Source organism: Geotrypetes seraphini, chromosome 6, assembly GCF_902459505.1.
Source record: "Geotrypetes seraphini chromosome 6, aGeoSer1.1, whole genome shotgun sequence".
In the NCBI taxonomy this organism is placed as follows: Eukaryota; Metazoa; Chordata; class Amphibia; order Gymnophiona; family Dermophiidae; genus Geotrypetes; species Geotrypetes seraphini.
Genome location: NC_047089.1, coordinates 155,072,056 through 155,090,835, shown reverse-complemented (window position 1 = coordinate 155,090,835; position 18,780 = coordinate 155,072,056). Strand labels below are relative to the sequence as shown.

The following is an 18,780-nucleotide window of genomic DNA, read 5'->3' as shown; positions in this document are numbered from 1 at the left end:
GAGTCAAGCAACTTCTTTTGCTTGATTAATCCCACCTATCAACTTGAGTTAATACTGATCTGATATAATGGAAGAAAATGCTTAGGGCGCCAACTGCTTCTGCTTCGTGGCTGGAGGGAGGGGGGTTCGTGGCTCAGGACTGTTGCAGCTTCTGTTGCTTTGGGGCAGGAGGACGGGGGTTTGTAGCTCAGGACCACCGCCACTTCTGCTGCTTCGTGGCTAGAGAGAGGGGGACTTTTGGCTCAGGACCACTGCTGAGCTGATGTTTCAGGGTGGGAGGGAGTGGGGAGGAATTCAGATCTGGGTTAGACAAGGTTTCTAATACAGTATTCTCAAGCAACCAGAAAACCAGTTATCCAGCATTCACCAATCTCCATGGGTGCCAGATAACTGAGATTCTACTGTATATACACTGGCATCACGGCCCCAAGAAGGAAGATATGTCGTCTCTTCTTCAACCCTTTTGGACCCAAAATGGCCCTCACTTAAAAATTAGTGAAGACCACTGGGCTAGATGCTTTCAGGGATCCCAAATTCTAGTAGGATATCTTCAGAAGGTCTTTCTGGGGATTCCTAGCTCTGTAGAACTGGCGAGGGGAGACTACTCCTAGCATGATCTGGTCTGATGTCTATCATTCCCACTAAAATGGAAGCAGAGCAGAAGTTTACTGAACAAATTTCTCCATAAACTTGCAGCACCATGGTTAACTGTCCATTTCATACTACAAAATGTAATATAACAGACATTATGGAGTTCCTCCAGAAGAGATGCTGTGAGAGGACTTATAGAGACAGAGAGATCTTCACTGGTAAGACTTTGCTGGGAAATTGTTTACAAAGTTGAGAAAAGGAAATCCTAAAAGTAAATACAGTAAATAAGCTTAGGGACTTATTTTATTTAAAGTACTTTGCTCACTTTGCAAAGGAATTAGAAAAGGTAAAGAGAATAGCGACAAAAATGATAAAAGGGATGGGACAACTTCCCTATGAGGAAAGGCTAAAGCAGCTAGGCTCTTCAGCTTGGAGAAGAGATAGCCCAGGGTTGGTATGACAGAGGTTTAGAAAATATTGAATGGAGTGGAAAGGGTAGATGTGAATCGTTTGTTTACTCTTTCCAAAAATACTAGGACTAGGGGGGCAAGGAATGAAGCTACCAAGTAGTAAATTTAAAACAAACTGGGTTCACCCAACGTGTATCGTATTTTTCGCTCCATTCAGAAAGCGGAGCCGGCCCAGGCAGCAGCACAGAAAGCACGCTCTTGCCGGCTCATACACTGCTGGACCACTAGGTTTAAGGGGTATTTAAAAAGGTACTGCGGAGGGTGTTTTAAAAGGAAGGGCTGGCGGGCAGGCCGTGTTTTAAAAAGGTACCGGGAGGAGGTCATCTTATGGAGCAAAAATACGGTAATTAAAATCTGGAATTCATTGCCAGTGAATGACAGAGGTGAAAGGGTAGATGTGAATAGTTTGTTTACTTTTTCCAAAAATACTAGGACTAGGGTCAAGGAATGAAGCTACCAAGAAGTAGATTTAAAATAAAACGGGGAAAATATTTCACACTTGGCCACTGTTGGAAACAGAATACTGGGCTTGATGTGCCTTCAGTCTATGTTCCCTCTAAGTTGACCACATGAACAATCGCTCATACATTCTAAGAACGTTGCTCACAAAAATACTTGCAAATCTGGAAAATTGTTGTTCACATGAAAAATAAATTTGCACGTACCCTACTAGTCCTTAGAGGGAGCATTGCTTTCGGTCTGTCCCAGTATGGCAATTCTTATGTACTGATATGCATTGCAGGGGACCCTACTAAGGGTTGGGGTATTTAGCAGAAGCTCACAGGCACCCAGTCCCTTATTCTGGGGCATTTTAAGCTCTTTAGGTAAGAGATTATTTTACTCTTTGGGTTTCTGGCAGAGGTTACTCTGCATTTAAAAAGACTTGGACTTACTAGCCTATTTGTGCTGATCTTCCACCTCCTTGTTTGACTCTGCTAAAGACTTAAGTACTGAGAAGGGGCTCTGATCAGGGATGAGGACTGATCTGATGGAGATAGTGTGATGCCACTGCTGTATGTATTTTTTGAGATTTATCAATGCTACTTTACCAAGTAGGGGTCTTGATTGTCTATAAAGAGCCTTGGAAATCTAGCAATCTAACAGCAATACCCAAAGGAGGTCTCAAAGGAGGAGGGTCAAAGGATAAGTATATAATGAGTGACATATTGGGACAGGCTAAAGGTCCATCAAGCCTGATATTCAATAACAATGATCAATCCAGATCATAAGTACCTGGCAAGATCCCAAAGAGTAAAACAGATTTTATGCTGCTTATCCTAGGAATAAGCAGCGTATTTTCACAAGTCTATTTTAATAACAGCTTGTGGACTTCTCTCTCTTAGGAATTTGTTAAAACCATTATTAAACCCTTCAAAGCTAACTGCTTTTATCACATTCTCTAGCAACACATTCCAGAGTTTAATTACACATTGAGTAAAGAAATATTTTCTTTGACTTATTCTAAATTTACTACTTAGTAGCTTCATTTCATACCCCTTAGCCTTTGTATTTTTGAAAAAAAACAAATAAGCAATTCATGTCTACCTATTCCTCTCCACTCAGTATTTTATAGACCTCCATCATATCTAGGGTCTGCGCTCTGAGCCTATTAGTGCATGAGAGCAACCTGTTGGGGGTTTAATTTCAGCCATAGCAACTTTTATGCTCCATTAAAAAATATATATATATATATATCTGAGGATAGGTTAGGTTCAGCATTGACTGGTCTACATGAATCTTTAAAGCTGAGGATGAATCAGGCCAGTTGCCAATATGGGAACATCAGAGCGTGTTCAAAAGGTCCACAAGGTTCTCCTGAGCTTTCATGGAGAATGATAAATTCTGGGAAAGGCTTCGCTAGCTCCTTCCTCATGTTATTCACACCATTGGGGGTGTCTACTCTATTTGGAAAAAAACAAATAAGATTTGCAGATTTTGGTATCATCCACAAAGATGCAAATCTTACCCAACAGCCCTTCAGCAATATCTTACAAAAATGTTAAAAAGGCCCAATAACCAATCCTTGAGGCATATCACTGGTAAAATCCCTTTACTCAGAGCGAGCTCCATTGACCACTACCCTGTCACCTTCCATTCAACCAGTTTCATTCAGCCCTGCCTGTCCATGGAGAAACATGCTCCGGTGATAAGTCACTCACTTTTTCCATAGTTTTTTTTTAATTGGCTTAGAATGGTATCATACAGTGTTTTAAGCTGCCAGTCCAAATAACTACAGCTCCTCCTCTATGGGATTCCCATATAAAATCAAAAGGAGAAGGAATTTAAAAAAGGTTCTTATAGGTATGGATTTAAAAAGGGGGACATGTGGGTATTATGTCTTTTTACTGTGAGTTGCACAGGCTGCCTGTGGAGGCTCATGTATTGTTTAAGTTGGGCTGCTTCTGTTACAAAGTTCTCTACGCCACAGCCCCTCTATACTTGTTAATAGATTTTCCTTGGCATCATACAGACATAGTAGAAGAACCCATCCTTTGTTTAACTCTCTTTCAATCCAGGGTTGTAAAAATATAAAATTTCTCAATCACACTGATATCCCAAGCAGCCCTTCATGATAAAGAATTTTGAGCTTTGTTGCTAGCAGCTCACTCTTATAAAGACTTTAGATCACAATTGAAAACCTATTTATTCTCAAAAATACCGACTAACTCTCTTCATTCCATGAATTATGATTTTCTTTAGTAATTTTTTGTAAACCGCGTTGAACTAATGATTAAGCGATCAAAAAGCACAATGTTATGCTATGTATTAAAATGAAAATCTTACCTATCGGCATTTTTGACAATTCTGAACAGTTCATGAAGAATTTTATTATAATTTTTTCTTTCATTAGCACTTATTCCTGACCATGCAGCATTTGGAGAAACAACAATATCTGAACTTTCTGGTAAATTGTCCAAACCACCTAAAAAAGTAAGAAATGTTTATTTTGGCGTGGATTAGATTATGCAGTTCTCTGTAATAAACTACCTTGGTGGGATTCACTGTTTCTTTATTCATTTTCAAACTTACAATAAGTGTGAAATATATTCAACCAAATTAACAATAAATACATCACTTCATAATTATCATTGGTACAAAACAAACTCTTATCACCCCCCTCCCACCCACCCCTACCATATAATCAAATATCTTATAGAATATGTAATAGTAAAATAACCCCCTCCCCCTCACTATTGAACAATGTCATCTAATCAGTACAATACTTTGTTAATGGCTCCCACACACTGTTAAAATAAAAAAGATACAGAACATATACAGTATTCTGTTTCCAATAGCCAACCGAGGTCACAAGTACTCAGCAAGGTCACAAGTTGCAAAACAGATTTTATGTTGCTTTTTCTAGGAACAGACAATGAATTTCCCCAAGCCATATCAATGGCATATGGATGTCTCTTTTAGTAAATTATTCAAAACTTTTTTAAACCCTGGTGTTTTTTTTTAATTCTTTATTTATCAATTTTAAATTTTAACAAAATCAAACATTTTGTACAGAAAGATTGTCTGATCATACATATATTTAAGAGAAGAAAATAAAAAGGAAAGTTATTTCCGTAATAATAAATCTCTACTCAAACAATCAAGTCCTCAAAAAAGATGATCCAAGGATTTATGAGTGAACTCAAAGGAAATCAGTTAATAAATTCTATACAAGAAAAAAAAGGTATCTAGTGACTGGATTAAGGAGCTTATATTCAATAGTCAAGTCCATTTGTTGTTGCTATTATGTTGTTCCTTCCTTTTCCAAACGTTTCAGCGTCAAGAAAGCTGTAAGTTGAGCCGGTTCAAAAAACACATATTTATTATCTCGATACCTTATTATAAAACCCTGTTAAGCTACTCCACTTTCTATACAGTATTAACTTAACTTTGGTTTGGGCAGATTGTTCCTATTAGAAAATCCTTAATAAATGAAGCTGATGCAGTTTAGTAGCTCAATTCAAGGCTGCGATTATGAATGTAAGTTTCTGCAACTAGAACAGCGTTGTATTTTTAAGTTGAACTCTGTGTGGTTTGAATCTAAACATGTAATGTCATCATTTTTTTCTGATGAAAGCTTATTTTAAAGGCTAATGATAAAATTATTTATATCATCAGATTTTTGAAATTAGCTTTGCGTATGTGATTTGATTTTGAATGACATCTCCTGTTGGGTTAATAGTGGTTTGAAAAGATTATTTATTTTTGAAGGGCCAATCATTTCGTTAGTTTGGCACAAATTTATTCTCCAATGGATGTCTTGTCTGCCTGTTTCCACAAAAAAAATCCATTAAAAAAGTTTCACAAAATAAACCGCAAAGCAAAAAACTGTGGAACTGATGATCTTGTTATCCAATTTATTTAAAAATGGTGTAAAGAAATACAATAAAAATATACAATAGCACAAAAGACACAGTATAAAAGTGGCATAGATCCGACATGGGTCGTGTGTCAGTCGTAACAATGACCTTCTTCTGGTCTTGCTATGAGCCACATGCTTAAAAGTGCGAAACAACGCAATCAATACTGTGTACACAATGAATGTAGTCTCTAAAACGACTCAACACTTTACATATGTAAGTTTTGATTGGTTGGCATAAAGGCAACAGTGTCTATATTTTACAGATACCATTTTGCATTATCACTTAAAGGAACATTATTGCATTGATAGGCAACACAAGTTTTTTGCTTATTTCTTTTGGAATTGATTTGATTTCAATTTTTATATAAAAATATTTCTGTTTTGCAGTTTGAGGTCCAAGCTCCCTGAAGCAGCGTTTTTTTACTGCAAAATGCTAGCAGCCATTGTCAGAGGCAGACATATTCATTTTTTTGATTGGAAAACAAAGGAAGGGGTGTTTTCTGCCTATGATTATTTGAATGTGAGCAAGATAATAAACTAGTGTCAATATTGGTTCATGATTTATGAGGCTTTTTCCTTCCTGAAACAATTTATTAATGTCAACTTGATTTGTGACAAAAAGCATTCAAGTGAAGTTTTCTTGTTTATAACTGACATGTAAAATGAACCTACTTGGAAACACTTAAACACACTAAGTACAAAAGTAATGCCTATAATTTGATAGTTCTGTAAGCCAATATGACAGTTCCAGATCAGAAATTTCAGCTCTACAGAGGCCAGCAGTTTGAATGTGTATTTCATGAGATGAATGAAAATGACTGACAGCTTTTAACTATAATTCATAGTTCCAGAGATCCTTCATGAATCTGTAAATTACCAGATGCAAATAAAGCACAGTTACTTACCGTAACAGGTGTTATCCAGGGACAGCAGGCAGATATTCTTGACTGATGGGTGACGGCACCGCCGGAGCCCCGGTACGGACAATTTTAGAGTGATTGCACTCTAAGAACTTGGAAAGTTCTAGCAGGCCGCACGCGCGAGTGCCTTCCTGCCCAACGGAGGCGCGCGGTCCCCAGTTAGGATAAGCCAGCTAAGAAGCCAACCCGGGGAGGGGAGAATATCTGCCTGCTGTCCCTGAATAACACCTGTTACGGTAAGTAACTGTGCTTTATCCCAGGACAAGCAGGCAGCATATTCTTGACTGATGGGTGACCTCCAAGCTAACAAAAAGAGGGATGGAGGGAAGGTTGGCCATTAGGTAAACAAATTTTGCAAAACAGATTGGCCGAAGTGTCCATCCCGTCTGGAGAATGCATCCAGACAATAATGAGATGTAAAAGTATGAACTGAGGACCAAGTAGCAGCCTTGCAGATTTCCTCAATAGGAGTTGAACGGAGGAAAGCTACAGATGCTGCCATAGCTCGAACTCTATGGGCCGTGATAGAACCTTCCAGTGTCAGTCCGGACTGAGCATAACAGAATGAAATGCACGCTGCAAGCCAATTGGACAGCGTACGTTTAGAAACAGAATGTCCCAATTTATTCGGATCAAAGGACAGAAAGAGTTGGGGAAATGATCTGTGGGGTTTAGTACAATCTAAATAGTAAGCTAAAGCCCGCTTACAGTCCAAAGTATGTAGAGCCTGTTCTCCAGAATGAGAGTGAGGTTTCGGAAAGAAGACAGGCAGAACAATAGATTGGTTGAGATGGAATTCAGAGACAACCTTAGGGAGAAACTTTGGATGGGTACGCAGAACTATCTTGTCATGATGAAAGACTGTAAAAGGTGGATCCAAAACTAGTGCATGTAGCTCACTGACCCTCCTGGCAGAGGTAAGAGCACTTTCCAAGTAAGGAACTTGAAAGGAGCTGTAGCCAAAGGTTCAAACGGAGGCTTCATTAAGGCGGAGAGAACCACATTGAGATCCCAGACTACAGGAGGAGCTTTAAGAGGTGGTTTTACATTGAAAAGACCCCGCATGAATCTGGAAACCAAGGGATGAGCTGAGAGAAGTTTCCCATGAACCGGCTCATGAAAAGCAGCAATAGCACTGAGATGGACTCTGATAGAGGTAGACTTGAGACCAGAGTCAGACAAAGCAAGAAGATAATCTAGCAAGATTTCCACCGCAAGGGAAGTGGGATCATGATGATGAAGAAGACACCAGGAAGAAAACCGTGTCCACTTCTGATGGTAACATTGCAGAGTGGCCGGTTTCCTGGAGGCATCCAGAATAGAACAAACGGGCTGAGACAGAAGAGGATCAGTTGAAGTCAACCCGAGAGATACCAAGCTGTCAGGTGCAGAGACTGAAGGTTGGGATGCAGAAGGGTCTCCTGGTGCTGTGTAAGCAGAGAAGGAAACAGTGGAAGAAGAATAGGCTCCCTGGAACTGAGTTGAAGTAGAAGGGAGAACCAATGTTGCCTGGGCCACCGTGGAGCTATGAGAATCATGGTGGCGTGTTCCCTCTGGAGCTTGAACAAGGTTCGTAACATGAGAGGCAGAGGAGGGAAAGCATACAGGAATAGATTGGACCAATCTAGGAGAAATGCATCCGCTGCCAGACGGTGAGGAGAGTAGAGTCTGGAGCAGAAGAGGGGCAGCTGATGATTGTGAGACCTAGACCCCTCCATACCATCCAACTACCGTCCAATAGCAAATATCCCTCTCCTCACCAAACTGCTCGAGTCTATCATATCTACCCAGCTCTATTCCTACTTAGAAAGATTCTCCATCCTCTTACCTTACCAATATGGCTTCAGACCCAACTTCTGCACTGAATCCCTATTGGCCTCTCTAATCTCTAAGGTTCAGCAACTGCATTCTCGTAACAAGTTTGCTGTCCTTCTACAATTCGACCTCTCCGCAGCTTTTGACGTTGTCCACCACGACATTCTAATTTTCCAACTCTCCGAGATAGGCATTAGCTCCATAGTTCTTGATTGGTTCTCCAAATTCTTGCGCTCCCGCTCTTACATGGTTAACATGAGCGGCACCTCATCCTCCCCCTGGACCCCGACTTGTGGTGTCCCACAAGGCTCACCCCTCTCCCCAATCCTCTTTAACATTTACATGTCCTCCCTGAAACTACTCCAACTATTCCCCCTTGAAACTCTTTATAATAATAATAATAATAACTTTATTTTTCTATACCGCCATAGTCAGGCGACTTCTAGGCGGTTTACATTGTAAGAAGGCTGGACATTCAGCGAGTAACAAGTACAGTACAATACTAATACAATACAATAAATCCACATATAATACAGTAGAGTGAGTCTAAATACAATACCATAAAATAAGTTTAAATACAGTACCGAATAAAGAGACTAGATGCAGTACAATAGTCTAAATGGTAAACTTACATACTAGTTGGAGATCTAAGGGTAATGAGTGTCTGAAAGAATTTGAACCTCCGTGAGAGGGGTCTTAGTGGGGGAGGGGACCGTTTTAGTCAATGAATTTAGCGAATAGGGTGGTTTTGATCGATTTGCGGAAAGTATTATAAGTCATATTTGGTTCGTTTATGTGGTTTTTCAGCCAGGTTTGCTGTCTGTTCGCTTGGAACTTAAAGGTTCTGTCCAAGAAGGATTTGTATCTGCAGCCTGTAATCTTTGGGTATGCAAAGATGTTTTTGTTTCTGGTCGTTCTTGTGGGGTTGTGTAGGGTGAAGTGAGTTTGTAGGTATGAAGGTGCTAGTCCCCAGGCTTGTTTGAAACAGGTGCAAGCGAATTTGAATAGAATTCGCGCTTCTATTGGAAGCCAGTGCAGCTTTTTATAGTAGGGGCTGATGTGGTCGTTTTTTCTTAGTCCGAAAATTAGGCGAACGGCGGTGTTTTGTATTAATCTCAGTTTTATTATTGTTTTTTGTGGGATGCCTAGGTAGATGATGTTGCAGTAGTCAAGAAGGGATAGGATCAGTGCCTGTACCAGCAACCTGAATGATGAAGGGTCAAAGTATTTTTTTATGGTTCTTAGTTTCCATAGCGTGTAAAAGCATTTTTTCACTAGTGAGTTTGTGTGGTCAGTCATAGTTAGGTGAGTGTCAAGAGTGATACCCAGTATTTTTATGTTTTTGGAAATTGGGTATTCGTGATTATTTATTTTTATCGATGTTCTCGTAATTTTGTCATTGGGACTAGCCAGAAAGACTTTTGTTTTCTCTGCGTTTAGTTTTAGTTTGAAATTTGTGGTCCATTTATCGATTTCGGTCATTGTGTTTGAGAGATTATCTACAATTTCTTTTGTGATGTCGTTTAAGGGTATAAGGATGGATATGTCGTCCGCATAAATGTAGTATATTAAATTTAGTTTTTGTAGTAGGTGACCTAAGGAGGCGATATAGATATTGAAAAGTGTGGGGGATAGGGGGGAACCTTGAGGTACGCCTGAAGGGTTTTCCCATGGTTTAGAGTAGTTTCCATTGCTGATTACTCGGTAGGATCTGTTTGTTAGGAACTCTTGGAACCATTTCTTTGCCTTTCCCGAGATTCCCATTGCTTCAAGGCACAGTAGCATGATTTCGTGGTCTACCAGGTCGAACGCGCTGCTGAGATCTAATTGTAGGATCAGTGCGCTTTTGCCTTTGCTAAAGAGATCATAAAGGTGGTTCAGCAAGGAGGCTAGGACAGTTTCTGTGTTGTATCCTTTTCTGAATCCTGATTGGTGTTCGTTAAGGAGGTTAAATTTGTCCAGGTAATTGACTAGTTGAAGGTTGACCAATCCTTCCTGTATCTTTGTGAAGAGGGGAATGCTTGCTATGGGTCTGAAATTGGGTGTCAGAGCTGGGGAGGCTTTCTGATCTTTGGGGATTGGAGTGATTAGTATATGGCCCATTTTTTTGTTTAGTGTTCCGTTTGCAAGGGCGGATGTTAGCCATGCAAAAAGTTCCTTTTTAAATTCTAGGGGGGCAATTGTCATGATTTTAGGGGGACATGCATCAAGTAGGCAGTTAGATTTGGTGTACTTGTTAAATAAATTTAGGAATTGCTGCCAGTTTGGGTATTCGAGGTGGTCCCATAACATGTCTACTCTGGTGTCTTGGTCATGGGGTTCCAGGAATTGAAGAGCATTTGTTGTGGATGTGGGTAGTGTTGCTCTTAATTCGGTGATTTTGTTTTGAAAGAAGTTGGCTAGGGTTTGTGCTGATGGAGTGTGCTCAGTGTCTTTTTTCAGTATTTGTGTTGTATCGGTTATAGTTTTTACTAGTTTGAATAATTCTTTGCTGTTTATTTTTGAAGTACCGATTTTATTTGCATAATGCTTAGTGCGTTTTTCTTTGATCAGATTTTTGTATATTTTCATTTTTTGTTTCCAGTTTGTCTTGTCTGAATCATTGTTTGTTTTTTGCCAGATTCTCTCCAATTTTCTTAGTTCCTGTTTGGTGGTTAGAAGTTCACTGTCAAACCATTCGTTTGGTGGTCTATTTTTCTTTTTGTATGTTTTATATGGTGCTATTTGGTCTAAGAGTTCTTTGCTGTAGATTTCCCATGTTGCGGGGAAGTCCTGAATTTCGTTGTTTATGGGTTGTAACTCGTAGTGGGTCCAGAATTCGGTTGGGTTAATAATGCCACGGGTGGTTACTGTGTTCATATTTGCGTTTTTGTGTTTTTGTTGAGTATTCTGTTTTAGCCAATGTAGATTGAACTTGCCAATGAAATGGTCTGACCAGATACATTTTTCCCAGGGGCCTGAGTGATATTGTAGTTTGGGGGCTAGTATTTCTTTGTGGGAGAAGGTGATTAGGTCTAGTTTGTGTCCTTTTTCATGGGTTATTTCTGTGTCTGGGTTTGGAAAGTCCAGTGACATAAGGAGGTTGGCGATTTCAGTTATTTCTGGTTTTGTCTTTTGTTCTAGGTGAGTGTTTATGTCTCCCAGAAGCAGGTTGTATGAACCTTTTAGGTTAGATAAGGTAAGGAATTCGGCGAATTCCTCTTTTGCGCTTGACCATTTTTTGGGTGGGATGTAGAAGAGAGTTGTGGTTAATGATTCTTCTAACTGTGCGTTAGTGATTATGCAAGTTAGTATTTCGAGATTACCTGAAGATTTGGAGTCGGTCTTGGTGTAGTTGTAGTGATCTTTTAGGATGATTGCTAGTCCTCCTCCTTTTTTCCAGTTTCTTGATAGTGGGATAATTTTATATCCCTGAGGTAGAATTTCTTTCATGATAGTGTCGGTGTCAGAGATCATCCATGTTTCTGTCAGAAACAGGAGGTCAGGTTTTGTTTGTAGTATCCAATCATTTATTATGTGGGCTTTGTTTCTCACGGAACAGGTGTTTAGGTAGTATCCCTTAATGTTTTCGTAACTGTTTGCTGTAGGGATTTCTGAATATGTTATCTTTTTTATGTTTCTGTTGCAGAGCTTTTTCTTGTGTGGTTTGCGGTGTTTGCGGGTGGTGTTTAGTACTGTGATTTGATGAAGGTCTTGTTTTGGCTGGTTTTGTAGGAGTTGGAGAGGGTTGGAGGGCTTAGTTAGTTCGACTGGTCTGAGCCAGGAGATGGGGTAGGTGTGCATAGGTTGGGGGGGGTTGTCTTCATTGCCCCAGCATTTAGAGCTTAATAGGTATAGGTATAGAATCCCTAAGAGTAGTTGTTGTTTGTTGCAGGTTGCCATGTTGTGTGATAAGATGAGTGGTTCGGGTTGTGATAAGTAGGGGTTTTTGCCTGGCTGGGTGTGGCTGGGTCAGCAGACACTAGAGAGGTAGAGGTAGGGTGAAACTGGTTTTGTAGACGAGTAAGTTGGGTGAAGGGACTGAGTTGAATTGTGAGAGCAGGTTGGGTATGGGGGGAACTTACGGTAAGAGGTAGCGAGAGCTTAACTATGAATAGAAGGATAATCATACAGTAGAGTCTATGGGGAAGACAGTTGTGGCTGGTTGTGTCTGTAGTGCCGGTCATGCAGTAACATATAGTAATTATTCATGCATTAATTGGACAGGTCTTGCACTAACAGGTTGTACATAAGGTTGCAGGATGTTCATGCATTAGTTGGTTATACGTGTGGTTATATAATATTATGTTTATTAAGCAAGCGGTTGTGCATGCGATTACATAATGTTATGCATATTGAACATGCAGTATCAGTCTGTGCATGTTGACTATTCGTACTGGTCCAGTAATAAACATGCAGTATACGATTGTACTTGCAGTGTAAACATGCAGATTCTAATTTTAAGGTGTACTTATCCTTGTTCTGGAGTTATGCTTTTCGCTCAGGCGCTTCGCAAAGGTGCGTGCTAAGGTGCACGCGCCTTTGCCGTGCGCCTTAGCCGGCGCGCCGAACGGCTGCGCGCCGTTCTCACAGGCAAGAAAAGGTATTCGCCGAGGGGGGGCGGAGCTGGCTCACACGCCCGGATTGGAGGGGGGCGGTTTCACTGGAGGCTCCGTGGAGGAGCCGGCCCCGAGATGAAAATGTGCTGCCGATTGCAGCTGAGGGTGTCCGACGAGGGTCTGTGGCAACAGGCCCGAAACAAACTGAGGCACGCTCTGCCGATTGCAGGCTCAGTTCTGGGCTTGCCGTTCTCACGGCAAGAAAAGGTATTCGCCGAGGGGGGGCGGAGCTGGCTCACACGCCCGGATTGGAGGGGGGCGGTTTCACTGGAGGCTCCGTGGAGGAGCCGGCCCCGAGATGAAAATGTGCTGCCGATTGCAGCTGAGGGTGTCCGACGAGGGTCTGTGGCAACAGGCCCGAAACAAACTGAGGCACGCTCTGCCGATTGCAGGCTCAGTTCTGGGCTTGCCGTTCTCACGGCAAGAAAAGGTATTCGCCGAGGGGGGGCGGAGCTGGCTCACACGCCCGGATTGGAGGGGGGCGGTTTCACTGGAGGCTCCGTGGAGGAGCCGGCCCCGAGATGAAAATGTGCTGCCGATTGCAGCTGAGGGTGTCCGACGAGGGTCTGTGGCAACAGGCCTGAAACAAACTGAGGCACGCTCTGCCGATTGCAGGCTCAGTTCTGGGCTTGCCGTTCTCACGGCAAGAAAAGGTATTCGCCGAGGGGGGGCGGAGCTGGCTCACACGCCCGGATTGGAGGGGGGCGGTTTCACTGGAGGCTCCGTGGAGGAGCCGGCCCCGAGATGAAAATGTGCTGCCGATTGCAGCTGAGGGTGTCCGACGAGGGTCTGTGGCAACAGGCCCGAAACAAACTGAGGCACGCTCTGCCGATTGCAGGCTCAGTTCTTTACACCTTTACACTTACGCTGATGACATCCTCGTCCTCCTTGAGACTGACTCGAACCTCACTAACCTCTCCACGAACATAATATCCTCATGCATAAAGAACCTCCAATCCTGGGCATTCTCAATGCATATGAAACTAAACGAGTCCAAAACAAAACTCTTTTGGCTCTGCCCAAAATTAGACCATCTACCTTCCTCCATCCCATTGTCCTCCGGCCCCCCATTACAGTTCGAGTCCTTCCTGCCGTTATCCCTCTATCCTGGAACTCCCCAACCCCTACTTCCTCCAGATCCTCCCAAATTTTTAAACTATCCTTCCCTTTCATAAAAGGTATTTCCCATGCAGGCAAACTTGGGTCATCCCTCCCCTTTAGAATCACTGAGATCTGGAATAACCTCACCTCCCCACTCCGAACCTCAAGCTCCCTCCAACTCTTCCGCAAACACCTAAAAACCTGGCTATTCTCAAAACTGTAACACTTCCCCCCTCTTAGGCCTCTCACCTTCCCCCTTTACACCTAACTCTTTAATCTCTCCACTGTAGTTCCTCTCTCATCCTTCTTCCTGTAAACCGTGCCGAGCTCCGCATTCGTGGAGATGGTGCGGTATATAAACCCAAGGTTTAGTTTAGTTTAGTGAGGAGCTGCAAAGAGGTCTATCTGAGGAATGCCCCACTGAGCGAAGATGGACAGTAGAGTTAAAGGATCGAGAGTCCACTCGTGGGGCTGGAGAATTCTGCTGAGAGTGTCCGCTAAGGAATTCTGTTCTCCCTGAATGTAGATAGCTTTCAGGAATAATTGGTGGTCTGTGGCCCAAGCCCAAATCCTCTGGGCTTCCTGGCACAAGAGGCGAGAGCCTTGGACGAACATTTCCCAAATACGTCCAAGCGCCAATAATAAAACCGGGTTTTGGACGTATTTCTAGATGACCTAGGCCTACATAGTGCTGCTGAATGACCAAAGCTAAACGGGCGTTTTGGGAGGAGTGTCTAGGGCGGGAGTTGGGCGGGACATGGGCCGGCTTAGACTTGGTCGTACAGCATGTATAACCGAAAGTTATACAGCCCTCGATCAATGGAACTTGGACGTTGTGACTTAGACTATGTAAAACATGGTCTAAGTCACAAAAACCCACCTAAAGTCACCAGATAAGCACTGAAAACACATAAAACAGATCCCCCCACACACTACCCCAGTGATCACCGACCCCCCCACCTGGCATAGGAAAGTCTAGTCGTCCAGCAGAGAGGCAGCTTAAGTCGTCTTGGGGGTCAGTTAGGGACCCATGGAGAAGAGGACCCATGCCCATAAGCCCCTGTAATCACTGCATTGATATTGAAACATGTGCACTGCCCTATACACCCCCAAAACCCTTTTTACTGGCATATAAGTGGCTCCTGCAGCCATAAGGGCTTTTGGGGTGGTAGATAAGTGGGTCTAGGGGATTCTGGAGGTGGATTGGGGGTCTCACCGTGACCCATAAGGAGTTGTAGTGAGAAGCCATGGCACCCTTTTTGTGAAGTTCACAGCAGTGCCCTGTAAGGTACCCCACTATTTAGGTAGTATGTCTGGGTGTTCAGTCCATCACTTTGCAGACCCCCTCCCACGTCCAATAGGGCTTGTTCTAGGCGTTTTTGACTTGGACGGAAATGTGGTATAAAAATGGACGATTTAGCGGCTTGGACGATCAGATAAGTAGGATGCATAATTAGACGATTTTCGAAACAAAAAAATATTTTGGACGGATTTTTCGAAAATGTGTCTTAAGCTATTTTTTTTTTTACTTTGGATGACTTGCAAGTTGGACACAAATGGACTTAAACATCCCTTTCGATTATGCCCCTAATATTGTCCAAAAGTGTTATTTGATAAATTCCCTTTTTTTTTTTGAAAGAAGAGGGTATAAAATATTTAGGTATTTGGATAAAAAAGACAGTGGAGGAGACGATGAAAGTGAATGAAAAAGTGTTGCTGCAAAAGGTCTCAGAAATGTGTGAGCAATGGAACCCATTAAATTTGTCTTGGTGGGGGAGAGTCCACACAGTTAAAATGATGGTACTGCCTGTAGTTTGTTATCAAATGGGAATGTTGCCAGATTATTTTCAGGGATCCTTTTATAAGAAATTGAACAGTATACTTACCAAATTTGTTTGGCTGGGGAAAACTGCAAGAATTGCTTTAGTATCCTTACAAAAACCAATTGCAGAGGGTGGGGTAAATTTTCCAAATTTTTATAGGTATCAGGCCTATATACTGCATTCTTCCTGAACTTATGGAGATTCACCCAGATTGGTTGTACTTAGCGTGGCAAATCATGTCCCCGTTAAGATTGTCTCATATGTTGAGTATCAAGTTACCCAGATACGCTAAGGATAATAGTATTTTATTTGACACCTGGAAAACTTTGAAATTTGTTAACAAATTAACAGATGTTCCATTAGAGAAATCCACTTATCAATCGCTATGGCTAAACTCCAAGATTCAAATTGGTGGATCTGGAATCTTTTGGAAGCATTGGATGCAAGCAGGTATATGTACATTAGAGGATGTTTTACCAAATGGTAGCATGCTTGATTTTTCATGGCTGCAATAGTTATTTGAGATTTCAAAGTCGCAAAGTTATAGGTGGTTGCAGGCCATTCAGAGTGGGTTCCCTGAATGGCGTAATTTAAAAAATTATTATACCTTGCAGGTCCTATGCTTCCAGACAGATTTTTTAGGGCATCAGGCCACCAGATGGTATAAATTGTTATCTGAATTCCTGAATAAAAAAAATATCAAAATCCAGTCTTAAGAGAAATTTGGAGCATCGAGATAAAGCAGTATATTTTTGTGTCTCAATGGCCACTTATTTGGACTTGGAGGATGAGATGTACAGGGTAAGAATCTATGAGACAAACCTGGTTTTTTTTGTTACACATATCTTTTGGGAACCCTGTTAGGTTACAAAAGTTGGACAGTTCTAAATCTAATAGATGCTGGTACTGTTATCTAGACATCAGGACATTGGATCATCTGTTGTTTTATTGTCCTTTGATACTCAACTTTTGGAAGTCAATATGGGGACAGATTAACCTCATATTGGAATCGAGAATCCCATTGACTTATGTGGAACACTACTGTATGTTAAGTCCCCCATGGATCGTTATAAATGCCAGCTTTTTCTGATTATGACTAGGGTAGCCATACAGATGATAACTCAAAATTAGGAAAAACTGTGATCGTCTTAATTTTTCCTTTTGGTGGGCGAGTTTATGTTTAAGTTACAAGTATGAAAAGATGAATGCCGACATTTTAGGGCATTCTAAGATATTTAACTTAGTTTGGGGTCCATTAACATCTTTTGTACAATTGTTATACTTCGTTTAGCCTTCTTTTATTGGTGTAATTCACACATATCCGGGGGGGGGGAGGTGGGGATGTATCTTTAGGGTGATCTTTAAGGTAATTGTGGGGGAGGGCATATATTGTTGTACTATTACTGATTGTATTTAAGTGCTTATTTATCATTACTGATGTGAACATTGTGTTACACTTTTTGTTAGTAATAAAAATTAATTAATAATTTAAAAAAAGAAAACCAACTCTGCGACAACTTTTGGTGTAAGGGAAAACCCAAAAGATAGCGCTTTAAGTGAAGACTAGGAAAAACATTTCTAGATGGAGCCAAGTCCACGTAATTTGAACAAAGAAAGGACTACAAAACTGCAAAAGCAGTCACATGTGCACAAGCATCAATACATGCTCAGAAAGGACACTAGTTTATCTGAGCTCCAAGAAAGCATGCTCTGTATGGCTATCATCAGACACCATCAGCACTACTGTAGCCAATTCCACCTTGCTTGTCTTGATATAGATACATTTTTTTAATGAACATTTCATGGAGTGCTACTGGGGTTTATTGGGTTTTAGTCTTTTTTCAAATTGTTTACCAAATAAATCCTTCTACTGATACCGAGAGATTTTCTTCACACTCCCCATTGTTTATTTGATGAAGAAGCATCACACTAACGTTTGTCATTTCTGTTTTTACTAATTTGCATTTGTTTTTAATCATCTTATGTTCCCTTTTTTCTTAAATTGTGTACATCTAAGTTTATATAAATCATATTCAATTATACCATAAGTTCCCTCCCATACTTTGCAGTCAGTGTCTCAACATCTGTTGTAAGTGCCTCCCTTGCAGTCGGTCTATTACAAAAGCTACAATTTGTTCCAAGGTATTTAATGTTATGGGCCCAAGATTGTGGAATACTCTGCCAGATGCGATATGTCAGATTCCTTTGTTTCTTTCCTTTTCAAAAAGCTCTGAAGACTTCAGGCGGCTTTTGGGAATTTAAGAAAGGATAAATGTATCTGCAGTATTTTGATAAATTTTTTGTGTAATTTTAATGTGTGAAGTTGTCTGTTTTAATGCATTTGTATATATAATAATAATAATAATAATAGCTTATATACCACAATACCGTGAAGTTCTATGCGGTTTACAAAGATTAAGCAAAGGTACAAATTTAAGAGGGGAGGAAGAAAGAGGGTTAATAGGACAGGAAATCCATTTTTGAGGAGAGAGTGATCAATAGAACAAGTTAATCGCTATAGAGGGGAGAGAGAAGAGAGGATCAGTTGTCTAGATACTTTAGGAACAGGTGTGTTTTTAGACGTTTCCTAAATTCCTCATAAGTAGTGGGCGAAAGCAATTGTTCTAGGTCTTTACCCCATGATGCTGCTTGGTGCGAGAGAAGATGTTCATGGTGTTTTTTCAGTTTACAACCTGTCACTGGGGGGGAAACGAAGTTGGAATGTGAGCTTCTCTTGTGTCTGTTGACTGAGAAGACGAAAAGGTCAGTTATATTTAGGGGCAAGTCCGTGTAGTGCTTTGAAGCAGAAGCAGGCAAATCTAAACTTTATGCGCGCCTCCATTGATAGCCAATGCAGCTGCCGGTAGTAGGGTGTCACGTGGTCAGACTTCCTCAGCCCAAAAATCAGTTTGACCGCTGCATTTTGCATCAATTGTAAACGCTGCATGTTCTTTTGGGAAATTGCTAAATAGGCAATGTTACAGTAGTCAAGTAGACTCAGTACGAAGGATTGGACTAGGGTTCTGAATGCCGCTGTATCGAAATAAGCTTTAATGGATCTGAGTTTCCAGAGAGTAAAAAATCCCTTTCTGATCAAGGAGT

The 18,780-nt window shown here is 41.3% G+C and overlaps 1 protein-coding gene across 1 annotated transcript in view; it reads right to left on the bottom strand.

The window, feature by feature from the left end:
• The window catches only part of CCDC138 (coiled-coil domain containing 138), a 138,497-nt gene that overhangs the window by 83,031 nt on the left and 36,686 nt on the right, over positions 1 to 18,780 (bottom strand). Inside the window, exon 3 of the mRNA XM_033949941.1 lies at positions 3,846 to 3,984. Within this exon, the coding sequence (XP_033805832.1) occupies positions 3,846 to 3,984 (139 nt within the window). The remainder of the gene's footprint in view (positions 1 to 3,845; positions 3,985 to 18,780) is intronic.